The following is a 27308-nucleotide window of genomic DNA, read 5'->3' as shown; positions in this document are numbered from 1 at the left end:
AAAAAAGAAAAGAAATAAGTGGATGCCAAAAATCTTGAGTTTATTACGTCTTTTGATACTGTTTCACAAGACATTTGTATTAGCAAACTAAGGAAGTACAGCCAAAATGAAAATAACAAACGAGTATGAAATATGAGGAAACCCATGCTAAAATTTGAGGAGGTATAAAAGAGAAGTTTTTCAGGGGTCTGTCCTCAGTACAGCAATTATAATTTTTTTAGTACTGATTTGGGTAGTAAAACAGGGTTGTTGTTCTTTTTTGTATCAGCAGGCCATATTCCACTTGTGATCACTAGTGCACAAGAGGTTAGGCTTAGATTCCAAAATGCCCTTAAAGTGGAGGAAAAGCCTGGAAAATACATGGTTGTTTTTCACCAGGGAAAATGGCAAGAAAGCACACCTGACTGAATCATTATGTATACTAATAATGGGAAACAAATGGCTCACTCTGCTACCTAAAAGTTTCTGAGGCTCCCATGAATCCGAGGCATGAGTCAGCAATATCACAGCATTACAAAAAAAAAAAAAACATAACAACCATATGGGGGTAAATGAATCAAATCATCAACTACTAAAACAAATTAACTTACTTTTGGCCCAACACCAGCAAAGTCCCCACTGGGATACCATACCCAGACCCCTTCACATTGACAAAGGATAGAGTACAGAAGGGACAAACTTCAAAGAGGGAAAACTAGTCTAGAAAGTAACACCTAAAAGGAGAATTAACGAGCCGTCTTTATTTTAGCAGAGATACTTAGGTAGGAATTAGCAGCATTCTCAGATAGCTAAAGCTTGCCACCAGAGGAAAAGAAAAAACCTCTATTCTCCATGTACCTGGAAGACACAGCAAGAAGTAAAAAGCTAAAATTGTTGCATGAAAAATTTAGGTAAAATACTAGGAAAAGAAAATCAAATGCAAAGACACATTAAAATTGTCTACAGATTAATAGCCAAGATTAACATCACCAATAATGCAACCTCTGTAAAGTTAGGCAACTGCTTGTCAATCAGCAGTTTCAAAATCCAGCTCACGCTTGAGGAAAACAGTTGTCACTACATCACCTCTATTCAGACAAGTATTTCAAATCATAAAAAATTACTTTGGGCTGCTACCACCAATTAGCCAACCACCAGCAGGACATTTAACTCCCAAGGTGGATCTGATGTCACATAAGCAGAGCTATTTGTAAAGCTTGGGCAATATCCATTTAGTCAAACCTTAGATAGACTGAAAGGAAACACATGGAAAACTGCTGCACCAATTTCACTGCTTTTTTTTTCCTTTTTAGAGATATGCAGTTGCTTCAGTTCCATGCAGCACTACCACTTACTTGTACATTAGAAAAGAAGCTCGTATAAAAGTGCAGGAGTCTTTCTAAACATAGTCTTCAGCTGCACACTTTCATCTCCCAGTATTTTCTTATATTTAAAAGACACTAACAGTATTGGGAAACCCAAGGTCTACGTGTTATTCACATACCCTGTTAGGACTTTTGTGTTTTTGTCCAGAATGAAAAAATAATCTGAACAGGCACAAGTAATAGGTTAACAGGTCTATAAATGTGTGTGTTTATCAGGAAAGGGAGCAGAAACCAGACATTCTGAAGAAAAGTGAGGGAGTATATGGGCAGACAGCATCACTGAACTGAACGCATCACTTCAGTTAAAGTCTGAAATTTTCCACCTTTAGGACTGACCCAATACATAAGTAAACCAATTTACCCATCTCTGAGAAAATCCTACCATTTCACTGGAGTCCAAGTGATCTCCTCCTTGGGTCACACAGATCCAAAACAACATAATTCAAGCTTGCAGTCTGAAAACTTTCTTCTCAACCTGGCTGCTCTTGAGATCTCTTTACTACAGCTTATACGTTCTTTCCAAGTTTAGCTCATCCCAGGCAGTTTAAGCCTAGTAAGGCATAAACACTTAACATACAGGATTACTCTTCTTATATAGGCTAAAAATCCTTTTGAAAAAGCTATACAACATCAACAATTATAGCACAATTATCAATTTTTGCAATTTCTTGCCTTCTAAATATGTGTAATTTTCCAAAAACTGTCTCATTCTTACAGATTACATTTTCTATTATCTTCTAGCTGAAAAAATGGAAAATCATCCAAAATTTGGCCCCAGTGTTTGACAAACTAGCCTTGAAGAAACTGGAAAAAAAAAAAAAAAAGGCAGAGGAGGAAGTGAGAGGAAAGCAAGAAAGTAAAAAAAAACAACCTAAGAGAGAAAAGAGGTACAGATCAAATCAATAGTATTTGGATGGCCCCAAACTGGGGGAGGGGCACCCACAATCTCAGCAGCTCATTCCAAAGAGAAAGGACTTTTACCAGTTCATGAAAATAGCAGCTAATAAAAATATGTTTAAAAAGACATTTAGATGAAGGCAATGTTTCAACCAGAAACCACACTGGTTACATTTTTTGATTTAGTACTTTGAAAGCAGAACTGTATGTTCTCAGCAAAAACCTCAGTCTGTTCCCAACAAAATCAATAGCAAAATTTCCACAGACATTTCATGATAGGGGTGATATGGTCAGAGCCTGCATACCTAACAGATTCTACTGTAAACATGCTTTAACTTTTGAAAATTGTACTAGAAAACGCAATTGATAACACTTGCTGCTTAAACTGCAGAATTTTACATCAAAGAGCTCTTCACCTACCTACATACATGTTTCAGTTAAACATTCTGCATGTCTTTCTTTCAAGTGGCTAGCAAACATACCACAGGAAAGCACACAGACAAAAATTCAGTGCCACAGTCTGTTTAGAAAGCACTGAAAACCCCTTAAAGCAAAACCTAAACATTCATGCATGACCCAAACCCTTCATAATATAAAATCCACAAATAATTCCTCAGTTAGCATATTATTCCTTGTCTGTGTGATATACGTAACCACTAATAGGTAATTACTATTCAGGTTAACTATCTGAAAGTCTACAGAAAAGTTTGGTGTTTTTTTTTTTTGTAAATGCCAACACTTTGCAAGACAAACCTCCACTAAAATAAAAAAGAACTGGTGAAAAGCAATGCCATTCAGAATGGAATTTTTTATTTTTGTCAGCAGGTGCCAAAGAAGTAAGGCAATATATCAGTAAATAAATAAATCATGCAAGCTTGTACTGCTACTAAAGTTCTGAGAGGGGCTGTCTAAAGAAGCAAGGTGTCAGTGATAACACCTGATTAACACTGAAAAATCATACCAGAACTTGAACACCATGTTCAATTTGAAGGAAAAAAAACAATGCTACCACTTCAGTTTAAAATAGCACATCTTTAAAATTAGATACTTATGAACTAGAAACCAACAAGTACTTGAAGCATATAATCATACTGCATCATTATCAGGGAAAACATGAAAAGAGTGAAGAGTATGAAATTCGAATGTGCTGAGTAGAAGGATTAAACTGGGTTTTTTTAGTTGTATAACCAATTCGAATTAGAGAAAAACATTTTTCCATAGCAAATATGACAAGAGACACAGAGAACAGAAAAATAACCTCTTGAAATTTCTTCACTACCTTCACCTTTAATTCATATTCATCCTAAGTACGAAACTATTTTTTATTCAGAAGATGATGCTCATTTCCTTATCCCTGTTGGAAGGAGTGTGGTCTGCACAAAGGAATTTCTGCCTTATTTTCCAAATCTAGATCAATACTACTAACTTTTGCATCAATTTCAGCCACTGAAAGATCCACAAAACAAGTTCTATGAAAACAATTAGTTCTCCTGGACAAATCTGTGCCCCTACCAAAACCATCACATACACACACAGAGTAAGGATGTACTGAAATGGCTTATTTCCTGTTAGACACCATAAGAATTACTTTAATAAATCCAGTAGTTGCATAAGCAATTCTTCTTAATATACATAAGCTTAGAATATAAATTCTCATTCAAGGCAACTTCCAGCTCTAAAATGAAAGAATTCCTTAGGGAAACACATCAATACTTTACAGTCTCCTCTATAGGTGAATGAATACCCACTACTGAAAGCTCATATGAAAACGACATGATTTTATAAGTGATGCAGTATCTTGTAAAACACACAGTACCCACACTATCACATATTTGTTACAGTATCAGTGCAAGCCATCTTCAACAAGAGATTCAAACTACCACTGTCATAACCTCTGCTTTCCTTGATGCGCATAAAACTTACCTACAAGTAGTATTGCAGACAACACGAATTCCATCAGAAAAACATTCCAAACTAGCTCAATTCTATGCAGTGCTACTCATACTTCAGATGAAGTAAATAACCACTGAGGCCACTAGCCTGGAGTACCAGGAGCAAGCCTAGCTCAGCTGATTTGCATTGCTACCTGATAGCAATTAAGTCTGTTCCTCTCACTCTGCAGCATGTGCATGCTTTTCTATTAAAAAGAATAAAATCCTTTTCCCCATGAAATTACTGTTACCCAGACCCAAAGTACTACTGAAAGGATAACTTTTTAACATTTCTTCAAACACTGAGTTTTAGACCACAAATCTGGGAAATAAAGTCAACGTTTTAGGAGAATTTTGCCATAACTTTTGCTAAGGATACTAATGTTACTTCTTAAAGAGACAGAAAATGGGTGACTGGAGTTTCTCCTTTGGTTTTGACATTTACTGGCAATGACACAAACTTAGAGTTACTAGCTGCATGAAGTATGGCCTTACTGTATGTAATTTTTAGAGCTGGACAGAAACCAGCTAGTGGTATTCTTGTCAAACGTCCCCTTCATCCTACTCCACAAGCTACAGAACATTATTTTTACCACTGTAAATACCAAGTGCATGTGAAAATCCTCTCTGAAATACTCTCTTGGCAAATCCTTTTTAGAAGTTATCATAGGAAAATCCAATACGTTTTCTTCCTGTGAAAATAACAAAGCAGGTGAAACCAAAATTACTCTTTTTCCAAATCTCTTGATAGAGTTTCAGTCACATTTCCTTATTTTCTGCTTTTCTCCATTATCCTAAAATGAATAAACTTTCTTGGTTAGTAATTTTCACTCTTCTCTTTAGTAACCCTTGAGTTTCTTTAGGTTAGTGTTTTGAAATGAGATTTCCTTGTGATGCTTGGTCTGACAGGAGAGAGAATGTAGACTAAGAGGCCAAAACAGTCATTCTTTTCTTTAGGTTGAATTTTTTAGCCTAGGAACTAGCACATGAAGATCTGTGACTGACCTTCTCAAGCGCAAATTCAGTTCTTGATGATTCTCTTTCTGGTTCTTCCCATTCTCTAGCTATGGAAAAGCTGCTTCTAAACCAACAGCTGGATATTTGTAGGGAAACCTTAACTATGAGGTATGCAAAAGATCAGAGATGCATTTGTACAAAAATTCTCAATGCAGTACACCACAAGCAGTTATTTGTAGAGGAGGCGTAAACAAAATTTGAAGAAAAACATTTTGCAACAACTAAAATATTGGACAAGGATTCTGAGATGCTGTAATAAGAAGCAATTAAGATGATCACATGATTAGATCTAAAACAATTATGTAAAAAAGCCCTTTTATCATCTTTGCACTGAACTCCTAACTTTTGATGAGATTACAGCTTATTTTTTTAATAATACATTCAGCCTTGCTTCAAAAAGACCAAGTCAGTCCTATACGTATGTTCGAGAGGGATAATGCATCCTCCTTTTGCTAGATCGATCCCTTCTTTCTGACAAAGAACTGGGGCTAGAGGGACTTTGGATAACTGCAGCGTTAAGGTAACTGGTATTTTTTAGTTTGGAATTTCTAAGATTGAAGTCTAGAGCTTTAGTTTTATGAGAACAATCTGAGCTCAGCCTCCTGTGTTGGTCAATGGAAGGGTAGCTGGGGACTCTGAAAACAAAGGAGAGAGACGTGATGGCGCCACTCTGCCGAGTGGGGAGAAAGCTTCTGTTCTCATCAGAGCATAAAGGAGGACAGAGAAGGATCCAAATTACAGCCTGAGACTCTGGGGTGGCAGGAGAGAAAGATGGAATGAAACTCATACAAAGGCTTGGGATGGGATGGAACAAGAAAATCACAGTATTTTCTCAAGCTGCACGAAAAGGTATTGCTACATCAGTTCCATCTTTCTACCCGAACAGATCATGGTTAACACTCGTCAGCTTTGTTGAGTGAATGTAGAATGGGGAGAAAAAGGTTAGGGAGACCCCAAGCAAAAGATGTACATTCCTGGGCGGGAAAGAGATTGCTCTTAGGGCAGAAAACAGTGTTTCTTGAGACAGACTTAGGGGAGACAATGTAGAAGTCAGTGAATGGGTAGCTCTGGGATACACTGAGGGTTCTGGGACAGTAAGGCTGGGAGATACAGAGCCCAAGGGACAGGAGCTTGCTAGTGCAGATGAGTCACTCCCAGCAAACATCTCTGTCCACAAACCAAGGGCACTGTTGCAGAACTGGCTCTCACTACCAGTTTTGGTTTTTGAGGCGGTTTTTTTTCTGTGTAACACTGACTTATTAAGTTTTTGTTTTATACTGGCTTTTGGCCTTCTTCACAGCATGAAGAGCCTAGCTCCAGCTCTCAATGCCTTTTTCTGCTAATAAAAATATTTCCTTCCATGCATGTGAGAGTATGGCCAAGTGGCCACTTAAGTAACACTGGGAAAAAAAAACAGTACAAGCTTTTCTTAGTCCCCAGCTGAAAGGCAACTTTTTCTTTCCAGCTTTTTAACTCTTTTCTTAACCACACTGAATTTACAGTGTGGTTTCTGAGGCACAGACATCAGAACTGGACTTAATATCCCCATAAACTTCTGACTGACATCATATGCAGTGATAATACCACATCCCTGCTTTGGGGTTTTTATCCTCAAAACCAATGCATTCTTCTTGGGGAAAAAAAGTACTTGTGGAAGACATATACTTGTACGTGGTTCTAAGTTTATTTGCTACATATGACTGTCATAAGAGTACAGCCGTGAACAACTATGTGTACTTGGTTACAGCCAACAGACGTTAGTGAAGATTTCAGAGAATATTTACCAAACATGTAACCTAGCACAAACCTGTAAGCTGTATATTCAGTCTGCCTTGCCATTATTCAAACTGCTAATGGTGATATTTAAGCCTTTGAAAAGTTCTTATGTTTGCATGCTACTGCTGTATTTTTATTCTTTTCATCTCATGTCATCCTGCTTTCACTCACCACAAAAATTAGAGTCAGTAAGGGTGTGCTTGTTAGCTGATTTAAATTTGAACACTTCACGCCAAACCCAGCATCAAATGAAATCACTGGCAAAACCCCCACTGACTTCACTCGGAGTAAGACCAACTGGAGAAGCAAGGATCCCATGAGAGGCATGCATCACAGTCATTCACATCCTGCTGAGTCTGTGAGAACCAGGACGAGATACGAGTAGAAGGCCCTTCCACTTACGTTTCATGTGACACACCACTTCTCTTTTGTTTTGCAGAACTGTAAGAGAAGATTTTTACTATCTGCAAGTAACAAGCTGAAGAGGCTGGATGAGTCACTGGAGACAGTTTTGGGCCAGCTCAGCTCGCAGACTGCCAGTGTCAGGGAAGGTTCACCCAATTCTCCCCTTCCTGCTGCACAGCCATCCCAAAATAACGTGGCAGTGCTAAACATAGCACCGCCGTGCTCTTTTAATAAACAATGATTCCTGCAGCGTGTACAAGTCACCACATTTGTCAAGATAAGCACATCAACATGAGATGTCATATTAGCCTAGACAAAGAGATTGAATCAGATAGCTTTGTCAAACACCAAGCAAAGGGGCTCATTCGAACTGACAAAGCAAGAAATTTAAAAGTTGAACCTACCAACCTAGCCTTAACTCATTCTGTCCTCTCCTGCTGTGGAAGAGTCTCAAACCAGTAAGGGAGCTCCTGTAAGTGATATAATAAATTCATTCATGATTTGCAATAACAACAAACCCCTGTGCTGCACTTTTCAGAATTTCTATAATGGCTGTTACTATGTTTCAGATTATGCATATGGATCTATATACCTTAGTGGTTAGGGACTTTTCATGATAACATATGCACAGAAGATATAACTAACAGGCAAAAATTAACAGGCATAACTAATTGCCATATAGACAAGTTACTGGTTATTCCTTGACTGCATTTTAGTTACTTATATGTAAGGAAGTTTAATCATAAGGGAATGGACAAAGACGCTGCAGTAGTGGGTCTCAGTCCTTCATCTGTCTAAATTTTTTAATTACTTTAGGCAAAGTCTTCAATTTCACATCTGAAATCAGGCACACAGCTGCCCCATATATTATGGTATATGTGAGATAGTGATATTGGTCATAAACAGAACTAGAAACACGTTCCAAAAGATTACTTCACTGGTGAGAAATTATCTTGGTTTCTCTGGTATTCCTCACACATGATTGAGTGTATGGGCTTCATCATCCTCCATGTGGCAGAGACAGAAGCCCTGGGGGTGGGGGTTAGCAATAGAAATATTTTCCTTTAAATGTGTTTTCTCCTCAAGAAAACTTACAATCAGCAAACTTATTTCAAACAAGACAGGTTTATCAGTGCGCAGGAGTGAAACTGGCAGTTAAAATTTCTGCCACTCCAGACAGAAGTCTTACTGCATTGTGTCCTTTGCGGGGAAGAAAAAGCCTTCAGGGAACTACAGGCCAGAGACCTGTAAGTTTTGCTTTCCATTCAAGCCTGGAGCTATATGGACGATGAAGGAAGGATCCCCCTTTCAGGGCAGCTGCTGCTCGCAGTGGCAGGCTTCTCAGCCCCACACAGTTCCTCAGAGATGAAAGCCACACACTCCCCTTCTCCTCTGCCACCTCCCACCACCACCAGAGCTGAGAAAATACACTTAACATGATCCTAGAAAGGGGGCGAGAAAGCTGTGGCACTGATACTATTCTCTCTCAGGACTTCACCTTTAATATACCCAAATGGGATCTTTCTCCCCTCAAAACTGAGAGATAATGAAAACCAGGAAGATTTACATTGAACATTTCCACAGGAAATTGAATACACTTTAAAATATTCAGGAACAATTCAAATGCAAATACAGCACAGTACTGTATTATTCATATTCTGCAACATTTTGCCTTAATGGTCCGATTGGAAGAAGATCTTTTCCAGTTTGTTTTCTGTGAGGTTAATAAACCAGGACTTTAAAACAGCCATCCAATATATGAGGTCCTGTATTTTCTTTGAAAGAAACAAAGTCAAAGGCAAATTCAGTGGTTTCTTACATAAAATATGTTTTCACTTCCTGAACATTGCCTGTAGCTTTGCTAATTTATTGTCATGAAAATATTGTTACTACTTAATGCACTAGTACTTTTGTCAATAGGCTGTTTTCCCCAAGGCATATTTGAGAATGCTCTGCTAATCAGAGTTGATGCAGTTATTCCAAAGCAGCCAGGTCTTTACAAAAAGGTTTGTGTTTAATTCTAGTATAGGTGAGTGTTGTCAGTCCTTCAAAGCACAATATTTTTAATTCACTCAGTTCACTTGTGTAGATACCTATAGCACTGAGTACATTATCCAGCCCCAGACTCAGACTGAACTAGTCTATTTTAAAGCAGTATTGCTGGCATCTTTTCCTCTTAACATTTAACTTATGTGAAATATTCCTCATTTTGTAGTAGCAAGGCTTAAATAAACATTTAATCAGAACCACAAATCTGTGCTGTATCATCAGCACAGAACTTGCAAAAATGCAGATGGGCATTTAAGCACATACTCACTTGGACCTGACTTCTTACTTTTCTACATCTGCTTGAACATTTGAGATGCAGCTGGATTTTTAGTGTTTTTCATGAACATCATCATGACTGACAATGAGATCACGTACACATACATATGTCACACTGCAGTTTTATTCTCTCTAACAAATATTGAAATCTACGTGAGTATAACTTTACTGAGGTTAAGTAAATCATCTTAATTGGTGTGGGAGCTTTTAATGCATGTATGTTTTCAGTGATTTTTAATGCATTTGCAATCCTCTGCAGATGAAAAATTGAATAAAGTTCCTCAAGAAACAGGTCAGGCCATTAATTTCAATTAGAAATAGTAATGAAATTCCAGTAAACTATTAAATGTCACTTAATCTATATTTCAGATAAATAGAATACTTAATTTCTGTTGGCATGTTCCACAACAAGGCACCCTACTTGTCTTTATATTGACACAACTGGTGCTCCTCTGCTTTCCCTACCACAGTGACATTTAGTGACATTATTCCTGCTGAAACCCAGCACGGACATAATTCATTTTGCAACAAGCCCACTAAGGCAAAAAGTGTCTCTGTGTGGAGGTAAAGGCTCTACCTCCTCTGATCTGGCTGGTTGAGTCTAGTGCTATGCATTTCTTTGTTCATCTTCGCTGGAATCCAGGGGGGCAGCCCATTTTGGTTTCCTTCTGCCAGTAGTTCATCCCCCCAGAACTTCTATATGGCAAAAGGACACTAATATTATTTCTACACTGGGCATAATTAAGTTCCTTATTAAGGACAGAATTACAACTATCAAGGTTATGTTTTTTATGCAGCTATATGTTTTGAGATGACACAGATGTTTCACTTGACCAGGAGAGGTACCATGGGTTCTTGTTTGAAGGGTACTCAGGCCCATCACCTCCACAATAAGTTTCATAGATGTATGATACTTCTAAGGATATCAGCCAGCAGCAGCAGGAGTGAAACTAAAACAGAAGACTTTGAGTATTAAGGAGCATTACCAACATGGAACAAAATCTGACTTCTGGAGAGTTCTCCTCAGTTACAGCTGTATTCCTTGGCTAGTATCTGGAAAATACATAAGATGCAGTTTGAAGAGATGAGGCCTCCTTCTAATTCTCCAGAGAAATAAGATGGTTTGTGATAATTCTCCATGTCTGAAGTCACCCACACACATGGCTTCAATTCAAAGTTTGCACATCTTTAAGAGATTTATTAGGAGATTTAAGTAGTTGTTAGTAATTTCTGTTGACTGCAATCAAACTAAGTTAAACTAAAATCTACCATGTCAATATACATTTCTATCCTTCTGACTCTGCTGTCTCACCCTTTATCTGAAAATACAGTGACAACACTGGAAGGACAGCGAAAAGATGCTTTTAACATCTCCACAGCCATATCCAATTCTCATTTTTGATCCTTTGATGTGTCTATAGCTCAGGCAGCTAGCAAGAAGGTATAAACAAGACACAGGAGTAGTGCTTCCAGTTTCCAGGGATGTTTAAAAAAAAAAAAAAAAATCAAAAATTGTCTTAGAACTACATAACTGTGTTCTTCAGGTAACAAGTAAAATGCATACACATGTATGTATACATGCAGACACAGAGGCATGCTCCTCCATTCAGATACTATTTTCCATTCATAGACATTAAGAGGAAAACATGATGGCATTCTCCACGTAAGCCATGGAAGGAAGTAGGTGGCTAGTTAGCTACTCAGCAGCACCAGAAATGCAAATAGATGTCAAACAGGTCAGTGTCTAGTGCCCTGCTCTGAAGTACCAGCACAACCACCTGTAGATGGACATGTGATAAATGCATATAAAATCTTGACACAAGCCTCAAGGCGATTCTTTAATACTGTTCACAGCAGAGAACACATCCAGCTTCTTTCAACATGCAGAACATGTGTACACCACATATTCTATATACAAAGTATAATACAGGTTAATTAAACTATGTCCACAATTTTCTGAAGTTTTTTTTAAGAGACACTGTTATGACTCTTTCCTAAATGAAAGAATACAGTATTTCATTTTTCTTGCCCTAAACAACATCCAATGAATAATTTCAAGTGACGTGATCTTTGCTGTTTCCTTTAAGCCATTTTGGAGATGGATTGCTACAGTGGGTGTCATTCAGAATAACACATGTTGAGCAACGCACACTGAAATCTTACCAGTTTTATGGTTTCTTACAACATGCTACGATGCGAAGTGATTCACACAGAGGAGATGGAGAAAGTTTTTCTATTACTGTAAAAAAATGATGTTATATGCATTTATCATCCAAAATAAATACATTGACACTACAGGCCGAAATAAAACTAGGAAAGTAAGCTTGGTTCCTTTATTTCAAAATACTGCGTTTAGATTAAACCAATTAAAGATGAGTGATGCTCAGTGTAAGATGAGCTTGCTCTGATGCCCATCAAATCAAAATAAGGTGAGTTAAAGAAGAAACTAGCACCAAAGATTTGAATTTCCTGATGTCTCATGCTGACATCTTAGAAATTTTACAACTCCTATGGAGGAGGTAAAGAAGAGAGAAGGTAGAGGATCCACTTGGTAAGACGGACCCGGTCACTATAAATATACATGAAGTCAAAAGGAAGAAGTAAAATGTAGCTGTGCAGGTGAGCAATGTGCTGTAGCTACACCAATAAGCCAGAACTTCCATAGTTGTTCTTTCATCCAAGATACATACTGGCAATTTCAGAAAAGTGCCAGTCCAATGACATAACACTTCAAAGGAAGGGGGAAAAATCTCTACAAAATGATACAGTAACTTTTGGAAGATGCTGTACTTAAAGTAAATGTTCATGGATGTATTGTTAGATTTGATCAGTGTCCTATCAGATTTATTACACTGCCTCTGACAATGTCATCAGACAGATGTTTCAGGAAAAGAGAACAAATCATAGAATCATAAAATGGTTAGGGTTGGAAAGGCTAAGAAAGTTGGGGCTGTTCAGCCTGGAGAACAGAAGCTGCATGGAGACCTCATAGCAGCCTTCCAGTATCTGAAAGGGGCCTACAAGGATGCTGGAAAGGGACTCTTCATTAGGGACTGTAATCATAGGACAAGGGGTAACGGGTTCAAACTTAAACAGGGGAAGTTTAGATTAGATATAAGGAAGAAGTTCTTTCCTGTGAGGGTGGTGAGGCACTGGAACAGGCTGCCCAAAGAAGTGATAAATGCTCAGTCCCTGGCCATGTTCAAGGCCAGGCTGGTGTTCCAGAGTTCGAGGATTGCAGGTGAGAGAAAATGAGAGACAAATAGAGAACTCACAACTAGTTTATTAATATAGGAAAATATAGAGATAGTAAAGGATATAGTAAATGATACATCTGATGTTTGGTTATCTTACCAACCCCAAGGACCCTATTAAGATGATCAGGAAACCAGCTCCGAGAATCATCATCGCAGTGGGATGTGGCAGGCTCAACCTCGGCGGGCATCCCCGCGGGAGCAACATTGACCTAGATGGTATGAGGGTATGCCTCCCCCACATCGCATGAGGCTTAGGCTTTTATGCTGACAAAACTGCACATTCTTTCTGACGCAGGGGGCCAGCCTACATTGGAAGAAGTGGCCAGCTGTTATCTAGAAAGGTCTCCAAGGGTTGAGACTTTTCTGGGGAGTTCTAAAGCAGAACTTTCAGGGTAGGAACCAAAGCTGGACTTTCCAGGGAGCAGCCAATGCAGAGTCTCCAGGGAGGAGCCAAAGCGGACAAACAGTACTTTTCTGTCTTTGTGTGTTTTACCACGGACCATTACCTATTGCTCCTGACACAGCTGGACAGAGCCGTGGGTGACATGGTCTACTGTGAGGCATTCCTGGCCACAGCAGGTGGTTGGAACTAGATGGTCTTAAGGTCCTTTCAAACCCAAACCATTCTATAAATATCTCAAACCAGTCAACTGTGCTCTACTTGAGAAGTAACTACTGGTCCTCTATCACCAAGCTCTTAAAAGACTGGAGTCCTGAAATTTGCTGCCTTATCAGTCTTATTATCTGCACCTCCACATTGTTACCCAAGTTGAATTTTACTCATTATCCTCACACTCAGCTCCTCTAGCGTAGGTAACTATTCTCAATTTTAATTCCTCACATTTCTGTAAAGCCAGAAGTGCAGACATCCCTACCACCTTGCCTCCATACCTTCATAAGCTTCTCAGAGGAAAAAAGTACTCAAAAGTTGAAGGTCTACTTCAACTGCTCAGTCTTTCTGAAAAATCAGACTTCAAATCATTACAGAAAATACAGACAACTTGGGTCATCCAACAACTTTGAAGCACTTCATTCTGAACCCAGAAGCAACCATGCATTATAATACCTTATTTTCTTTCACAAATCATCCATGGTATTAGTTGTTCAATTCTGTTGTGTTATTTATTCTGCACATAGCTTTTTCAGCAGGAAACCTACAGAAAACTTTAGATATACCAATTTCTACCTTCCAAACCACATGAGTCTTAGACTTTAAGCTTTCAAAAGGTAAGAATTAGGTAAATATCTGGGTTTCATCAACCTGGAATGTACTATTCCAAGACCTGCACTTTCCTGGCCTTTCAGCAGACCATGTGTCCTAGAGATAGACAGACCTGTCCCAGGGCAGCTGATGAACAGGTCTGACATTCATCAGTCGCTACCATCCTCCAGTAAATAAATCCAGGAAACAGAAGGAGTTGTTCCTCCATCCAGATTACCACTTGCTTCACCAGCCATTTCTCCAACAGAAACTGGCACTAAAATATGACCTTTAACAAAAGATTTAAAAGAAGCCATCACTCTCCAACACAATGGAGAAGTTTCACAGGACAGAAAAGCAAACAATCAAAACCCTAAACCACTAAGCCTGCCCTGTCAATTGCTGCCTTCACACCCCGGACACTCAGCCTGGACTAAGAGAACCGGTTAAGGTAAAATAGACGCAACACCAAAAGGCTGTGCAATGCTGCACCACCCCATAAATCCACACCAAGCCAACAAGCATTGGCGGATCTGACCTGTATTGGCCCCACTCTTCTTCACACCTGGCTGGTGCTAAGTCCTTACCATGTTTCCTCTGAAAATGCCACCACTACAGTAGGAGATAAACAGGACCAGGTCCCTCATCTCCAGCTGGATGCCACTCAACCTCCTGCTGCCAGTGGGTGGCCCGGCCCCTCCTGAGGACAGGGGCGGCCGGAACCCTCTTACCTTGTTGGAGTAGGGGGGTTTACTCAGGTTGATGCCGTCTCGGATGAGCTTGTCCCGGATCATGATCTTCAGCTTCAGCCTGGGGTATGCGGTGAGCCCCCCGCCGCCGCCCGCCCGCCGCCGCCCGCCGGGGCGGTGCCGGGGGTCCGCCCCCCGCCGGGCCTCATCCTGCCCCGCCACCCTCCGGGGGCAGCGCCCGGTGCCGGGGGCCGCCGGCCGTGGCGGCGGCTGCGGCTCCAGGGTGAAGTACAGCCCCGCTGCTGTCTCGTCCGCCTCCTTCAGCCGCCGCACAGCTTCGTGGATCCGGCGGCGGTGGTGGGGCACGGCCACGCCGATGGCATCCAGGTCCGGGTCCCCGATCTGCTTGCAGACCTCCAGGTCGTCGTAGCCATTGTCGACGAAGGACTCAGCGTACTGGGGGAGCTGTAGGGTCTTCAGCCACTCATAGACTATGTTGGTGCACATGCTGGCTCCAAAATAATGACTGCAACTTTCAGCACCGAAGCCAGCCTCCCCCTTTCCACGCCTCACCAAAGGAAATAAACCCACAAAACCTGCGATGCAACTGAAAGGTCTCAAAATCAAGGTCAAGATACCAACATCCACCAGGGAAAAAAAAAAAAAATCCTTAAAGCAGATCAGTGGGGCACAGCAAGAACCGCTGAACAAATCCGTCCTGTTTATTCCTCCTCCTGTTTTCCTACCGCCAAGTACAGCCGCTTTGTGCCACCGGAGAAGGGGGCCTTGGACTAGAGAGAAGCGAACCGTAAGGGTGCATCCCCCAAAATCCCAAGTCGCTGATGCACAACATCCACCCACTTTCTCTGGAAGTAATTCGCAGTCGCTGTTTTTTTTTTCCCCTCTTCCTTTCAGTGTTAGTTTCTGTTTCTGCTTGTGTCTCACCTTCTTGCGCTCTGTCGCATGATGAAGCTGTTTACTGTGGGGAGCTGCTTTGGTACCCGATCACGCTGAGGAGCACGGGGCTCCCGCACGCTCGGCCACCACGGGCAAGGCTGCAGCGTGTGGTGCCCGCCTCTCCCGGCTCTCTCCCGGCAGCGGGGGCATGCGGCGGCTCTTGCTTTCCTTTGAAAAGGGTCCTTTCGGATTAAAAAAAAAAAAAAAAAAGAAGGAAAAAGGGGAAAAAAAAGATAAGAATCCCACTCACTTTTCCGAGTTACTTTCCCAGTTCCCCTTCACCCCCGGGATGATGGCTAAACGCGCTTCGCCGACAGTGAGCCCGCAAACTGCTTTCCAACCCCACTTTCTCCGCGCTGCTGGCAGCGGTGCCCCCTTGTTACCCCTGGGGCAGGCAGCCCCACGTCCGGCACGCACGACTTTCCCCCCTCTTCCCTATCCACGCTACCCCTCCCGCCGCTGCCCGCAGCCGCCCCGGCGAGGAGGAGGATGAGGCAGTGGCGGCGGCGGGGCCGTGCGGGCAACCAGCGCTCCGTGCATCCTCCGGCGGCGGCGGATGAGCTGATCTGCGACAGGTCACTGGCGCTCCCCCCTCCTCTAGCTAGTGGCGGGGCTTTCCCCTCCTGCCAGCGGTACCTCGGCGCGGTGCTCCCCTCCCAGGTCCTCCTTCCTCCCCTACCCCTGAGGCGCCTGACACGCCGCCAGCAGATTTCCTCCGGCTCCTCCCGGTGCTCCGTGTGCAGCTTCTCCCTGCTCCTCCTCCGCGCCCGTCACCCCGCTGCCACCCCCCTCCCTAGCTCTCCCCGGGGCCTTTTCAACTTTCCCCGCCGGCAGCTCTCTCTCTGTGCCTCCGGCCGCCCCTGCCAGACCCGCCGGGGCGCGGGCACGGCAAGCCCGCCCGGGCAGCTGCGGGGGGTTGGCTGCCTCCGCTCCGCAAGCTCTCCTGCGGGCTTGCCCGTCCCCCTTCCCTGAGGGCACGGGCAGGCACCGCGCCGAGGGGGCACGGCCCGGGGAGCTGCCCACCCGGCGCCCTTGGGACAGCCGGACCGACGGCTGTGGCGGCGGCTCCGCCGCGGGGGCACCGATACCCTTCGCGCCCGAAGGGCGACCCTTCGTGGGCAGAGCGGGTCTCTAAGCGGGAACAAGCGTCCCCCCGCGTTTCCAGAAAGCGGCGAGGAAGGGCGGGAGAAGCTGGCCCCGCTCTCCCACCCGCCGCCACGAGCTGCCCGAAGCCGGCGGAGACGCCGCACGCTGTCCACCGCGTTAGCCCGGCAACGCCTGGCTCGCAGCGCCCCCGCCAGGCCGCTGCGGGAAACGGCCCCAGCCCGCCGCCACGCCCGGACAGAGTGGGGTGGCCGGGGGTCCCCTCTTCGCTCGGCCACCGCAGTGGGGATGAAGCTTGGGTCCCGCTGCCATTTTCATTTAAAACAGGTTGAAACTTGTTTTCTTAGGAAAATCCCTTTCCCTCAGCGGACCCGTCAGGCCCGATAGGTGGGGTGAGAGGTAGTTAAGGCACTTCGGGCTGGTACTGCCCATCGGGTCCACTCAGAAGGGGATGGGGCACGGGCAGGGACAGCCCTGCTCGGGCTGAGGGGAGCTGGGGAACGACGGTGAGTTACCCACCCTGCTTCCTCACAGCACAGGGGTGCCGAAGGACAGACACGCTCCCTTTTGCTATTTAGTGAGGTTTATTTGTAGCAGGTTTCCTGAAGGACCATTTTTAGCAGATAGGGCTGCGTTTGTCCTGGGCCTTCATAGTAGTTCATCATAGGATTACGTGGTGAACTACCACATAATAGCTTAGCAGCATTCTCACAAGAAGCATCATGTTGCAAAGAGATTTGAAAAGGTTAGCTGCTTACAAGTGGTTAAAATGCAGCCTCTGAGTATAAAGCCTAGAGTTCACAGATTCACATGCTAAAAGGGGAGAAAGGGAGGAACAGCATTTTACTCCTTTTAAATTTTTCCATCCTTCTTTTTTATGTATTTTATTTTCCTTCCAGGCCACATAATATATCAAACCTTTTCAGGCCAGAGGCAGAGATTGAAGCAGCAGTTATCTTCTCTTCACAGACCTGGTGAAAGGCTGACAAAACTGGAGAAATTAGCAAGGAGGTTCTGTAAACTGGAGCTGGAATTGATGGTGTGAGAGTACATCAGGCTAATCAGGCTTATTGACAGTGCATAAAGAATTTTATCATTTTTATGCATACATTTCTTTAAGTGTCCTGGAAGGCTGTTAAGGTATTACAGATGTTATGGTTCAGATGCACTTGGTAAACTGCAGGTCTCCCACCTGTAAAAAGGTAGGATCCTTAGACTCTTACGGGACAGAAGAAGGAGAAGTCTGTCCTGGCTTCACCCCATGGAAGTGTGGAGTTTGGCATCAGGTTACAATATTGTAACTTAGGGGAATTTCAGTTAGGTATAAGGAAAAAGTTCTTTACTGTGAGGGTGGTGAGGCACTGGAATGGGTTGCCCAAAGAAGTGGTAAATGCTCCATTCCTGGCAGTGTTCAAGGCCAGGTTGGACAGAGCCTTGTGTGACGGGTTTAGTGTGAGGTGTCCCTGCCCATGGCTGGGGGGTTGGAACTTCATGATCTTAAAGTCCTTTTCAACCCTAACTATTCTATGATTGTGAAACTCTTGTCTGGCTGTGTTGGCATTGATTTTAGTTTCACAAAACGAGTTCACCTTACCAGGTGACTTAGAAATACAAAAAAAAACACAAACAAAAAAAACAACCCAAAACAACTAATAATTAAAAATAAATTGTTGTGTCCACCTTTAAAAAAAGTCCAGGGAACCAAAGACCAGTCCATCTCACCTCAGACCCTGAGAAAGCTCTGGTAAGTCTTTGTGAAGACTTACATGAAGTTTTGGTGGGTAGCTAGAAGGGGCATTCCTTGGGGGTTATTACTTGAGCTGGCACTGTACAACATCTTCAGTGATGGTGACAAGGTGGAGTGCATCCTCAGCAAGTTCACAGATGACACAGACTGGGAGGGGTAGTCAATATGTTGGGAAGCTAATTTCAGAGTGAAAAAGGAGGAAGGTCACAGAGTGGTGGAGCAGAAAATGGAGGCATGTTTTGAGTGATAACAGCAAACTCAGTTTGAAAACCTCCTTTATGTACTTTTTATTAATTGCAAAGTTATTATTAAAAATTATTCAATGCAAAATGTTAATTTCCAAGACACTGAACTGTAGTTTCAATCCAGCTGAAATCAAAGAGTGTGCTTGCTGATTGTAAGGCCCCACCTATCATGCATATTACTTTTACAGAACTATTAAGCTAATAGGGTAGCATCACTAAACGGTATTTCTAATGGTATTTCAGATTAATTGCAGTGGTGAAATATAGACACTGTGTTTTACCTTAAATTTAGCTTGATCTACAGTACACTATTGTCCTGGGTTTAGCAATAGCAGTTATTTTTTCTCTTTCTTAGTAGCTGGTGCAGCTCTCTGTTGTTGACTTTTGGCCTGGGAACAGTGCTGATAACACCGATGTTTTTAGTTACTGCTCAAATGTTTGGTCTGGCTAAGGACTTTGTGAGCCTCATGCTCTGCCAGGGAGGAGGGGAAGCCAGGAGGAAGCAGAGACAGGACACCTGACCCAAGCTAGCCAAAGAGGTATCCCATACCACAGCACATCATGCCCAGGACGTAACTGAGAGTTACCCGGAAGGGCAAGTTCACTGCTGGGGAGTTATCGGTTGGCTGGTGATAACACTATGTTTGGAATAATTTAATGCTCACTGAGACTATCTAACTGGGAATGTAAAAGGATCTAGTTAAAGGAATATCCATTTGTCTCTGAAATGAAGATAAAATTTTTTTGGATTCGAAACAGAGCAGCTACTTTATTTACTGTGATGCTCCTTTCCCATGAGAATTTACAGACATTAATTAGAGATGAAGTCTCTTACAACTAGAAGATCACTTTCTGAATGCAATAGAGAAGGAAATTTAATAGAAATGGGAATAAATATCCAAAATGAAGGCTAGTGATTGCCTCAGACCAAGTTCTGTAACCAGAATTCAGTCTAAAAATTTAGACTCTTTTTCCTCGGTAACAGGAGAAAGTATAAGAGCTCAACTTCTTCCACAGACTAGCCAATTCTCTATTAACCATTCAACCTCTAACACTGGTTTTGTATGTCACTGTCAATAAGAAGGTAAAACAGAGCACAAGTACAACCTTCTTGGCCTCTTGTGGCAAAGGTTGTCCTGAAAGATAACAAAATTATTCTAAAACAAACCAGAAATACACTTTATCCCTAGAAATACATGGTGACTGCTATTTTACCAGCTGCTGACAGACACGTGTTTTCATAAAACAGCTCCCTACAATAGTTCAGGGTGGGTTTCTCTTTAAGAACTTGAAACGTTGAACAATTCTCATTGCTATTAGCTTCGAGACAGAAGATAACACTGCCTGCAGTTAAATTTTAACTCTACTCAGAAACATTTTGCTTCACACTGAATGCTGTTTAAATGAGCTATTAATTGCAGGTAAATATAAGAAGAAATCCTACATTATTACTAATAGCATTCATACTACTAGTTAAGTTGTGAAAGTCCTAGAAATGCCAGCTGAATATTAGCACAGGGGGTAGAAAACTGATGAATATTTACATCCTCACAATTTACAATCTAGCACTTCCATGTGATACCATCTTGGAATCATAATGAACAAAAAGCTGAAAGCTCTGCTCACTTGGACATTTAGTGTCAGCTTCTGTTGCCTTGTTATTATGAACTTCCACATACTCGCTTCATGAAAAAGTGCTTTTTCATCAGACATATGCACAAAGCATGAAAAAATAATCTTTATGCAGCTTTCAAGTTGTTTCTTTTGCTGTTGCCTTTTTCCCAGTGAGAAATTGAATTTAGAGCATATAGCTACTGCCTAATAAAATTGAACTCACAGTCAGCATAGTCCTATTTTGTAAACAAACACATTTTATATTATGTATATTATATACATGTGGATTGTGGAAATCCACAAACATCAGGCGCCAGGTTTCCAGGACACCAAAGCATTTTGTGGAGGAAAAGAAAATTAATAAAATGGGAAAAAAAAAAATAATTGGCTCCATCATTTCTAACTAGCCTGTGCCGCTTGCTCTGAAACTTGTGGCTCTAGCTGTAATTACCAGCTGTAATTACTGTGGGACGGAAAGTGTATGTCAGGGAAAGGAAGAACCCTTCAACCCTTCAGAAATTATCCTCTCCATTCTAAAAGCATCCTCCAATGATGTAGGGCCGCAAGGTAGCATCCTAACCCCAGGGGAAATTAGGGAAAAAAACCGCCATTCAGTTCAGAACAGGTGAGGCTTCTCTGCACTCCTGGAGCAGTGTCACCCATTCCTTTTACAGAGTTATCAGAAAAACTGCCATCTGACAACCAGGTCCTGGTTTCTCCTGTGTTTATTTTTATTCTACCTCTCTTCAGCGACATACAGGCAAAGGCCCGGTTTTATAAGGTATTTAGGCAAAGATAGATATAAAATCATGATCTTTTTGAAATTGCTCAAAACCCAGACTCTTTTAAGTACATAAGCATTGAAACTGTGTTCTTAAACTCTTTTCTGTAATATACAATAGCTAACAGTGGAGACTGGCTGTTGTTATTACCCGCTGGCATATGCTCAGTTCCCTTATTCCATGGCCTCTTTCTCTAGCTGCTCCATTAATCCATCCTTCCTCCATACCTATTATCCCACCCAATTTCCTGTATTTCTGTCTGCCTCATGAACTGTGTTTTTCATCATCTCATATTTTCACAATTCCTCTCCTTTTCCTTCACAACTTGTCTGCTGAATGGCTTTTTTTGTTACCACTCTTCACTTTCAGTTATTTTCTCCTTCTCTTGCTGTGTCCAGACCTGATTCTTTTCCCCTGCACCTCCAATAAAAACAGTTAAGCTGGAAAATTCCTTTGTAATATTTGCCATGTTCACATATATACTTATTTTTCACTTATACACCTGCTACCTAGACAGGATATTGAGCTAGAGGGACTTGGTTGTCTGATTCAGCTTGGCCATTGCTATACGTGGCTTCTGTGAAGGGCGAAAACACTATCTTATTTTTCCCTTTCTCTCTTGAGCTCAGCTGCTGTAGATGGCATAAACACACAGAGCACCCTGAAGGGCACTTGAGACACAAGGCATAAAAGCAGGAGCCATGCAAGGTAGAAATCAGAAAGAGTAAAGTAGTGAATGCCTACTCTATTTCTTGGTCATCAAACATAAAGTGCTTCCTTGTAGGAAGAAGTCAAGATTATTACACAGGTGGCTATCATCTAAAAATTCCTGGAGCCAAGTAGTATTGCAGGTTAGCAGTCATGATTTTTCCTTCTAAAGATCTGAGCCCAACACAGCAGGACCAATAGTCCTGGAGGAGGAGAAAGAGAAGGAACCAACCGGCATAAAATGGTACAGGAAGGCCCAAGTAAGTTATATCCTCTGAAGCAGCTAAGAAATTGGCTCCTGGCTTTGAAATAAAGAGTCCTGGTGGTGCTGGGACTCCAAAGAACCTCCACCAAGAAATTAGAATGCTCCTGCTGTGCTATTTCAAAACAAAGACAGCATAAAGTGTTTAGATTTATGCAAAAGCTTTTCTCCAAACAATCAATGTTTGAAAGAATCAAATATTTCCCCGAATTCCCCCCAGACAGCTGTATTCTGGATGAGTAATGAGAAATTAATCATCCTGTCAGAATAAATGCTGGGAGACCTTTTAGTCATGCTCGCCCCTTTCTCTGTAATAGATTTTTGTCAGTCATTCGACTAGGTCTCCCAAAAGACAACACTGCATCCAAGCTCCCACCTTTTCTGTGGTCTTTTTTTCTGGCTGGGACTCATTCCACCATTCCTTGCCATGTCAGGAGTCAATCACATCTCACAGAAGCCTAACCCACCACACCTCCCTCGTCTCTGCTGACTCCCTCACCACCGTGCAGCACCAACTCAATCATTAAGTCAGTGTTGATTCCAGTCTTCGTGCAGCTGATACCCAGTATCATCCTGACACAGGCAGTCATAGCTGGTGCATCTGTGGGGTTTTAACTGGTTAGATGGATAAATATAAAACTAGCAGAATATTATAATATCAGGGAATTAACAAATAAAAATTCTGGCAATCATATGAATTCATTTACACTACATATATTTCTACTAAAGTTGATATGACAGTATAATTAGAAATGCAAGGAAAAAAGAAGAAGAAGTAATGTGTTTTCTGTTCTGAGACCATTTTTCATTGTTATAAAGAGTCATGCCGGCTAAAAGAACACTGAGTTTTTCTGTAGATACAAAATCAGGATGATGGGTTTTATCTCCAGGGAGCAGATCCAATTTTATGTTTTTGATGTACTATGTTTTAGTTCCTTTTTCAAGAAATACTAGCTCAACTGAAGTCTTCTATCCTTGTATTACTGAGTTTTCACTTCTCTATAGCATGCGTGCAGTTTCCATTCATTTACAAACAATTTCATTTGGGTGAACCCTCATCCATCCTTAAGCATCAGCTTATATTTGAAGTGAAAGGCTGAGGGTTACAGACCTTGACTGCATAAGGATAGACAGATCTGTGGGTTAACCTTTGCACCTCTGGGGGGGAGAAGAAAGGAGAAAGATGAATTGTAAAGCAAATAACTGACATTTCAAGTACCATGTGCATATATCACTGATGCTTGTTAATCACAGAAGTGTTGGTAGAGAGAGGAAGAAATATTTTCATCCCTTCCAGGCTTCTGTAGGCTTTCATGTCTCACTGCAGCTGAGTATGCAATGTAGGAGTGGACTGTTTTGTAAGTGAAAAGGGGCTGCATATGTGAGATGATCCAAGCTGTGATACCAGCTCTGATCTAGGCATGGGTCAAACCTAATCCGAAAGGAGCTTCATTAAGTACACTTTGGCATTTGCCAATATCTGATTCTTGTCACCATTTCAGGTTGCCAAACTCAGAAGACACAGTTCTAAGTCTATATATAGCTCTGTGTTTTGAGCATCAGAAAAAAGCTGTATCTCTGCTTGGTGGACCAAGGACATTGTTGATTTTCCAGGTGTCCAGATGAATTCTTCAGCTGTGTCACAACCTCTTACCAGAGCAGAATTTGGGGGTCCAGGTTATTATCTTTGCATTAACTCATATGGTAGAAACAGCAGTCACAGATCCTGGAAGACAGCTGTTGCTCGCGTGAACCAAAAACTTGTTAAGATCGTTGAGAGAATAGGACTCAGAAGTATGCCATGAAGCACACCAATCTAACCACAGCCTCTGCATTTCAGTCCTGCTAATGATTTGAGACAGGTTAAATCATGTCTGCATGAAGTTTGAGGCTCTGATTTGGAATTAAGATCCAAGGTTTCATCTAAATTTAACATTAATAAAATAGTGATGAATTAGTTTAATTTGGATTAGTCAAATATTAAGGCAATTCCTGTTTCATTCAGGCCCAGCTGAAGATCCAGGTAGAACATTAATGCGTCTTTAAACCAGTCTTAGCCTCATAAAATCAGCGTTGGTTCAGACTGGTCAGCTGAAGTGACTGAATTATTCTGCAGAGATGTGCTATAATGAATTATTTTTCCTCTCTCCAGGTAATGTAAAAAGCCAACTATTTCTAGTGATGCCAGTCAGTAAATTTATGAGGCAATCTGTAATTTACCTTTCCATCTTTAGGCATATAAGCTACTGATACAAGCATCCTTTGTCTTTTTATAGTGAAACTTCACCTTTCTTATTACAGAAAAAAAATCAAACCGAACAAATCTTCATCAGCTCCAGCCTATGTAAAATGCTCTAACTATAGTGCAGGGCTCATGAGTTTTGTCTTACAAGCTTTTAGCAAAATTTCATCTCACCCAAATGAGCTCTTTTACTTTCAGAAAAAGATAGTCCTCTACAGGTGCTTTCAACCAGAGCTTTAAACTCCCAAAATCCCTATTTCGTAGATATTTTTTCCCTTATCCGCTGCTATGCTGAGCTATGCACTGCATATCTGCTGTAACTGCAGCAGGGATCATTGGAGAAGTGGCATGTTGTTGAAGTTAAGTAAGAAAGAGCAAGAGAAACGCTGATGATTTTTGTGAACTAGGTAAGAAATACAAAATACAAGATCCCATCAGTGAGATAAAAGAAAACTGCAGAAATGAAACATATGTGTCTCCGTGGTCTTCCTAGTAATTCAACCTTAACACATGTGAATGCAATTTTTAATGAATAATTACTTTAATGAATAATTGTAAGAGAAATTTTGAAAGTGCTTTGTACCAAGCATGTGCATAAGGTTTTGGTATGCTGGAAAACTTCACTAAACTTCTGGAATAAACTAAATTTAAACACTAGCTTACTCCTGTTTGAGTTGTATAGCAATGAACAGTATTACAGATGCCAAGACAAGTTTGTTAGGGGTTTTGGAGCTCTGAAGAGTAATGATGGAATGCCATCTTATCTTCATTTGCCTCTGCCTGAAGTACAAATAGAAAACCGGTTTGGGATTTTTTCCACTCCAAACCAAAGATATTTAATGCTGCTCTTTTAACGTTTGCTGAGCTGACCTATGCTCCAACATTCTCTGCAATTCTTCTGAGATGTGACACCCCTAAAACATTGCAGCAATTATCAGTTAAATATGTGATTTCTGAACAGCCAATTCTGATGCTTAAGGACAGATTTTTCTGTTAAAATATCACCACTGCTTCTCAGACATGGCTTTTTGGGGGTTTGTTTTATATGCTCAAATAAATGTAAGGAAGGACATGTTGCTTTATTTACTTACCTTCCCCTCAAGGAATGGCAGATGCCACAAACTCATAGAATTGCACTTCTATTGGAAATCTTCCCCCCGAGATGGAAGCAATATATGTGGTATTTATCTACTTGAATTTAATGTAATTGTATTAAAAGATGGCTGTAACAAGGTCTTCTGCCCCCTCCCCCCCCCCCAAAAAAAAAAGCAACAAACTGGAGTATTTAGTATCATTTTGGCAGTGCACATTTCAACTTAATTTTGGAGAATTCGATTTCATGGAGAATGGAAAAGCTTCCTTATTTCCTCAGATATTTACTCCCAGAATGAACAAGGAAGAGAGAGGACTTGCAATCATTTTTGACATCAGTGCACTGTAAAAATGATAACACTTAGAAACTGGTAATGGCAATATTGGTTTTATATTTTACAATTAGAACACCACAAATATATCTGCCTCTATTAATAGCTATGCTAGTGAAGCAAAGCAAGTGACTGAACAGTGTAGCATTCTGAAGATCACTGAAGTAAGTTAAGCATTATAAATTTGATTCTGTTTTGCTTCAAAGAATTTTGTTTATCAAAAATATTTTCCCAGTTTTAAAAGGGAGACAGTAGCAGTTCAGTTCTTTTTTTCCTGTTAAGTTTCAGTACTTGCTCTTGCCAGCTGAGCTGCCCAACCCAATGCCATCAACAAATTATCTCAAGCACATCTTGAGCAGTTTTGAATATTTCAACACAAGTTTTCTTTGAAAAGATGACTTATGTAGCTCCATTTGCAAGAAGAGGCTCCTTTGGGGAGTTTTACTTCAACAGACATTTAAATGTATTGCAAAATAGAAGCAGACTCTGAACCTCAAAGATTTTCTTTTGAAATGGTGATAGAGGATTGTTACAGAGGAGAGAAGGAAGGAGAAGTTAAGCATACCTGGAAAACATTACTGGTTTGAACTACTTCGAGAAGAATTTTTTCACTCCCTTGAGCAGACCTTTTTCTCCAAGTATGCCAGAGATCATACAGATTTAAAGCACTTTCAGATCAAGTTCTTGGCTCTGGTTACCCATTTCTATTTTTTTCAACATAACATTCACACCACTACATGCAGTTTTACTAGAGACCACAAATAATTAATGTTCATAATGTTTTTGACAAGTTGAAGAGTAATCACTTAAGAGATTTAACTCCTTAAGTAAACTGCCTAATATTCTTTGATTCTGTAGCAACCAGTATGTTTTCAATCCAGAATATTCAGAAATCATAAACAAGGTCTGATGTGTTTCATGACATTAATTTCGTTCTCATGACAGCTCTTTCTTTTTTTTCTTTTTTTCTTTTTTTTCTTTTTTTCTTTTTTTTCTTTTTTTTTTTTGAGGGAGGCAACTGAGTGTGTGTGTGTGAGTTTTTGTTTTATTTTGGTTTTGGTGTTTTTGTTTGTTTTTTGGGGGGGGTGTTTGGTTTTTTTCTAGAAAGAAAGGTGAGATTATAATCACTTGCTTTGGGGGTTTTTGAGTTTTAGTAAACTGCCGTGGGTGCTTTGTCTAGCCTTATTTCTCCTGTGGTTTTGAAAGAAATACTATCTCTCAGATAGCACATGGTAGCTGACTTCCTCCTACCTGACTTGCATGAGGCTAATTGTGTTGAAGTAATTATCACCCTGTCTAAGTTTGAAAAGAGGGACAAGACCTAAGGCATTTCATTACAGTTTGTTCTGGTGTGTCTGTTC

General features: G+C 41.3%; 1 protein-coding gene across 3 annotated transcripts in view; it reads right to left on the bottom strand.

The window, feature by feature from the left end:
- Positions 1-16623, bottom strand: part of LOC133278565 (SAM and SH3 domain-containing protein 1-like) — a 535664-nt gene extending 519041 nt beyond the window's left edge. For all 3 annotated transcript variants that reach the window (XM_061471499.1, XM_061471503.1, XM_061471500.1), the window contains exons 1-2: positions 16499-16623; positions 14905-15987 (exon numbers count right to left, since the gene is read on the bottom strand). In XM_061471499.1, the coding sequence (XP_061327483.1) occupies positions 14905-15369 (465 nt within the window). In that variant the 5' untranslated portion in view covers positions 15370-15987; positions 16499-16623. The remainder of the gene's footprint in view (positions 1-14904; positions 15988-16498) is intronic.
- Positions 16624-27308: the final 10685 nt, after the last annotated feature.

Source organism: Pezoporus flaviventris, unplaced genomic scaffold, assembly GCF_033815535.1.
Source record: "Pezoporus flaviventris isolate CSIRO_AGI_PZ_B2104156 unplaced genomic scaffold, CSIRO_AGI_Pfla_v1 ptg000066l, whole genome shotgun sequence".
In the NCBI taxonomy this organism is placed as follows: Eukaryota; Metazoa; Chordata; class Aves; order Psittaciformes; family Psittacidae; genus Pezoporus; species Pezoporus flaviventris.
Note: the sequence above shows the minus strand (reverse complement) of the source record. Positions and strands in the feature narration are given on the sequence as shown.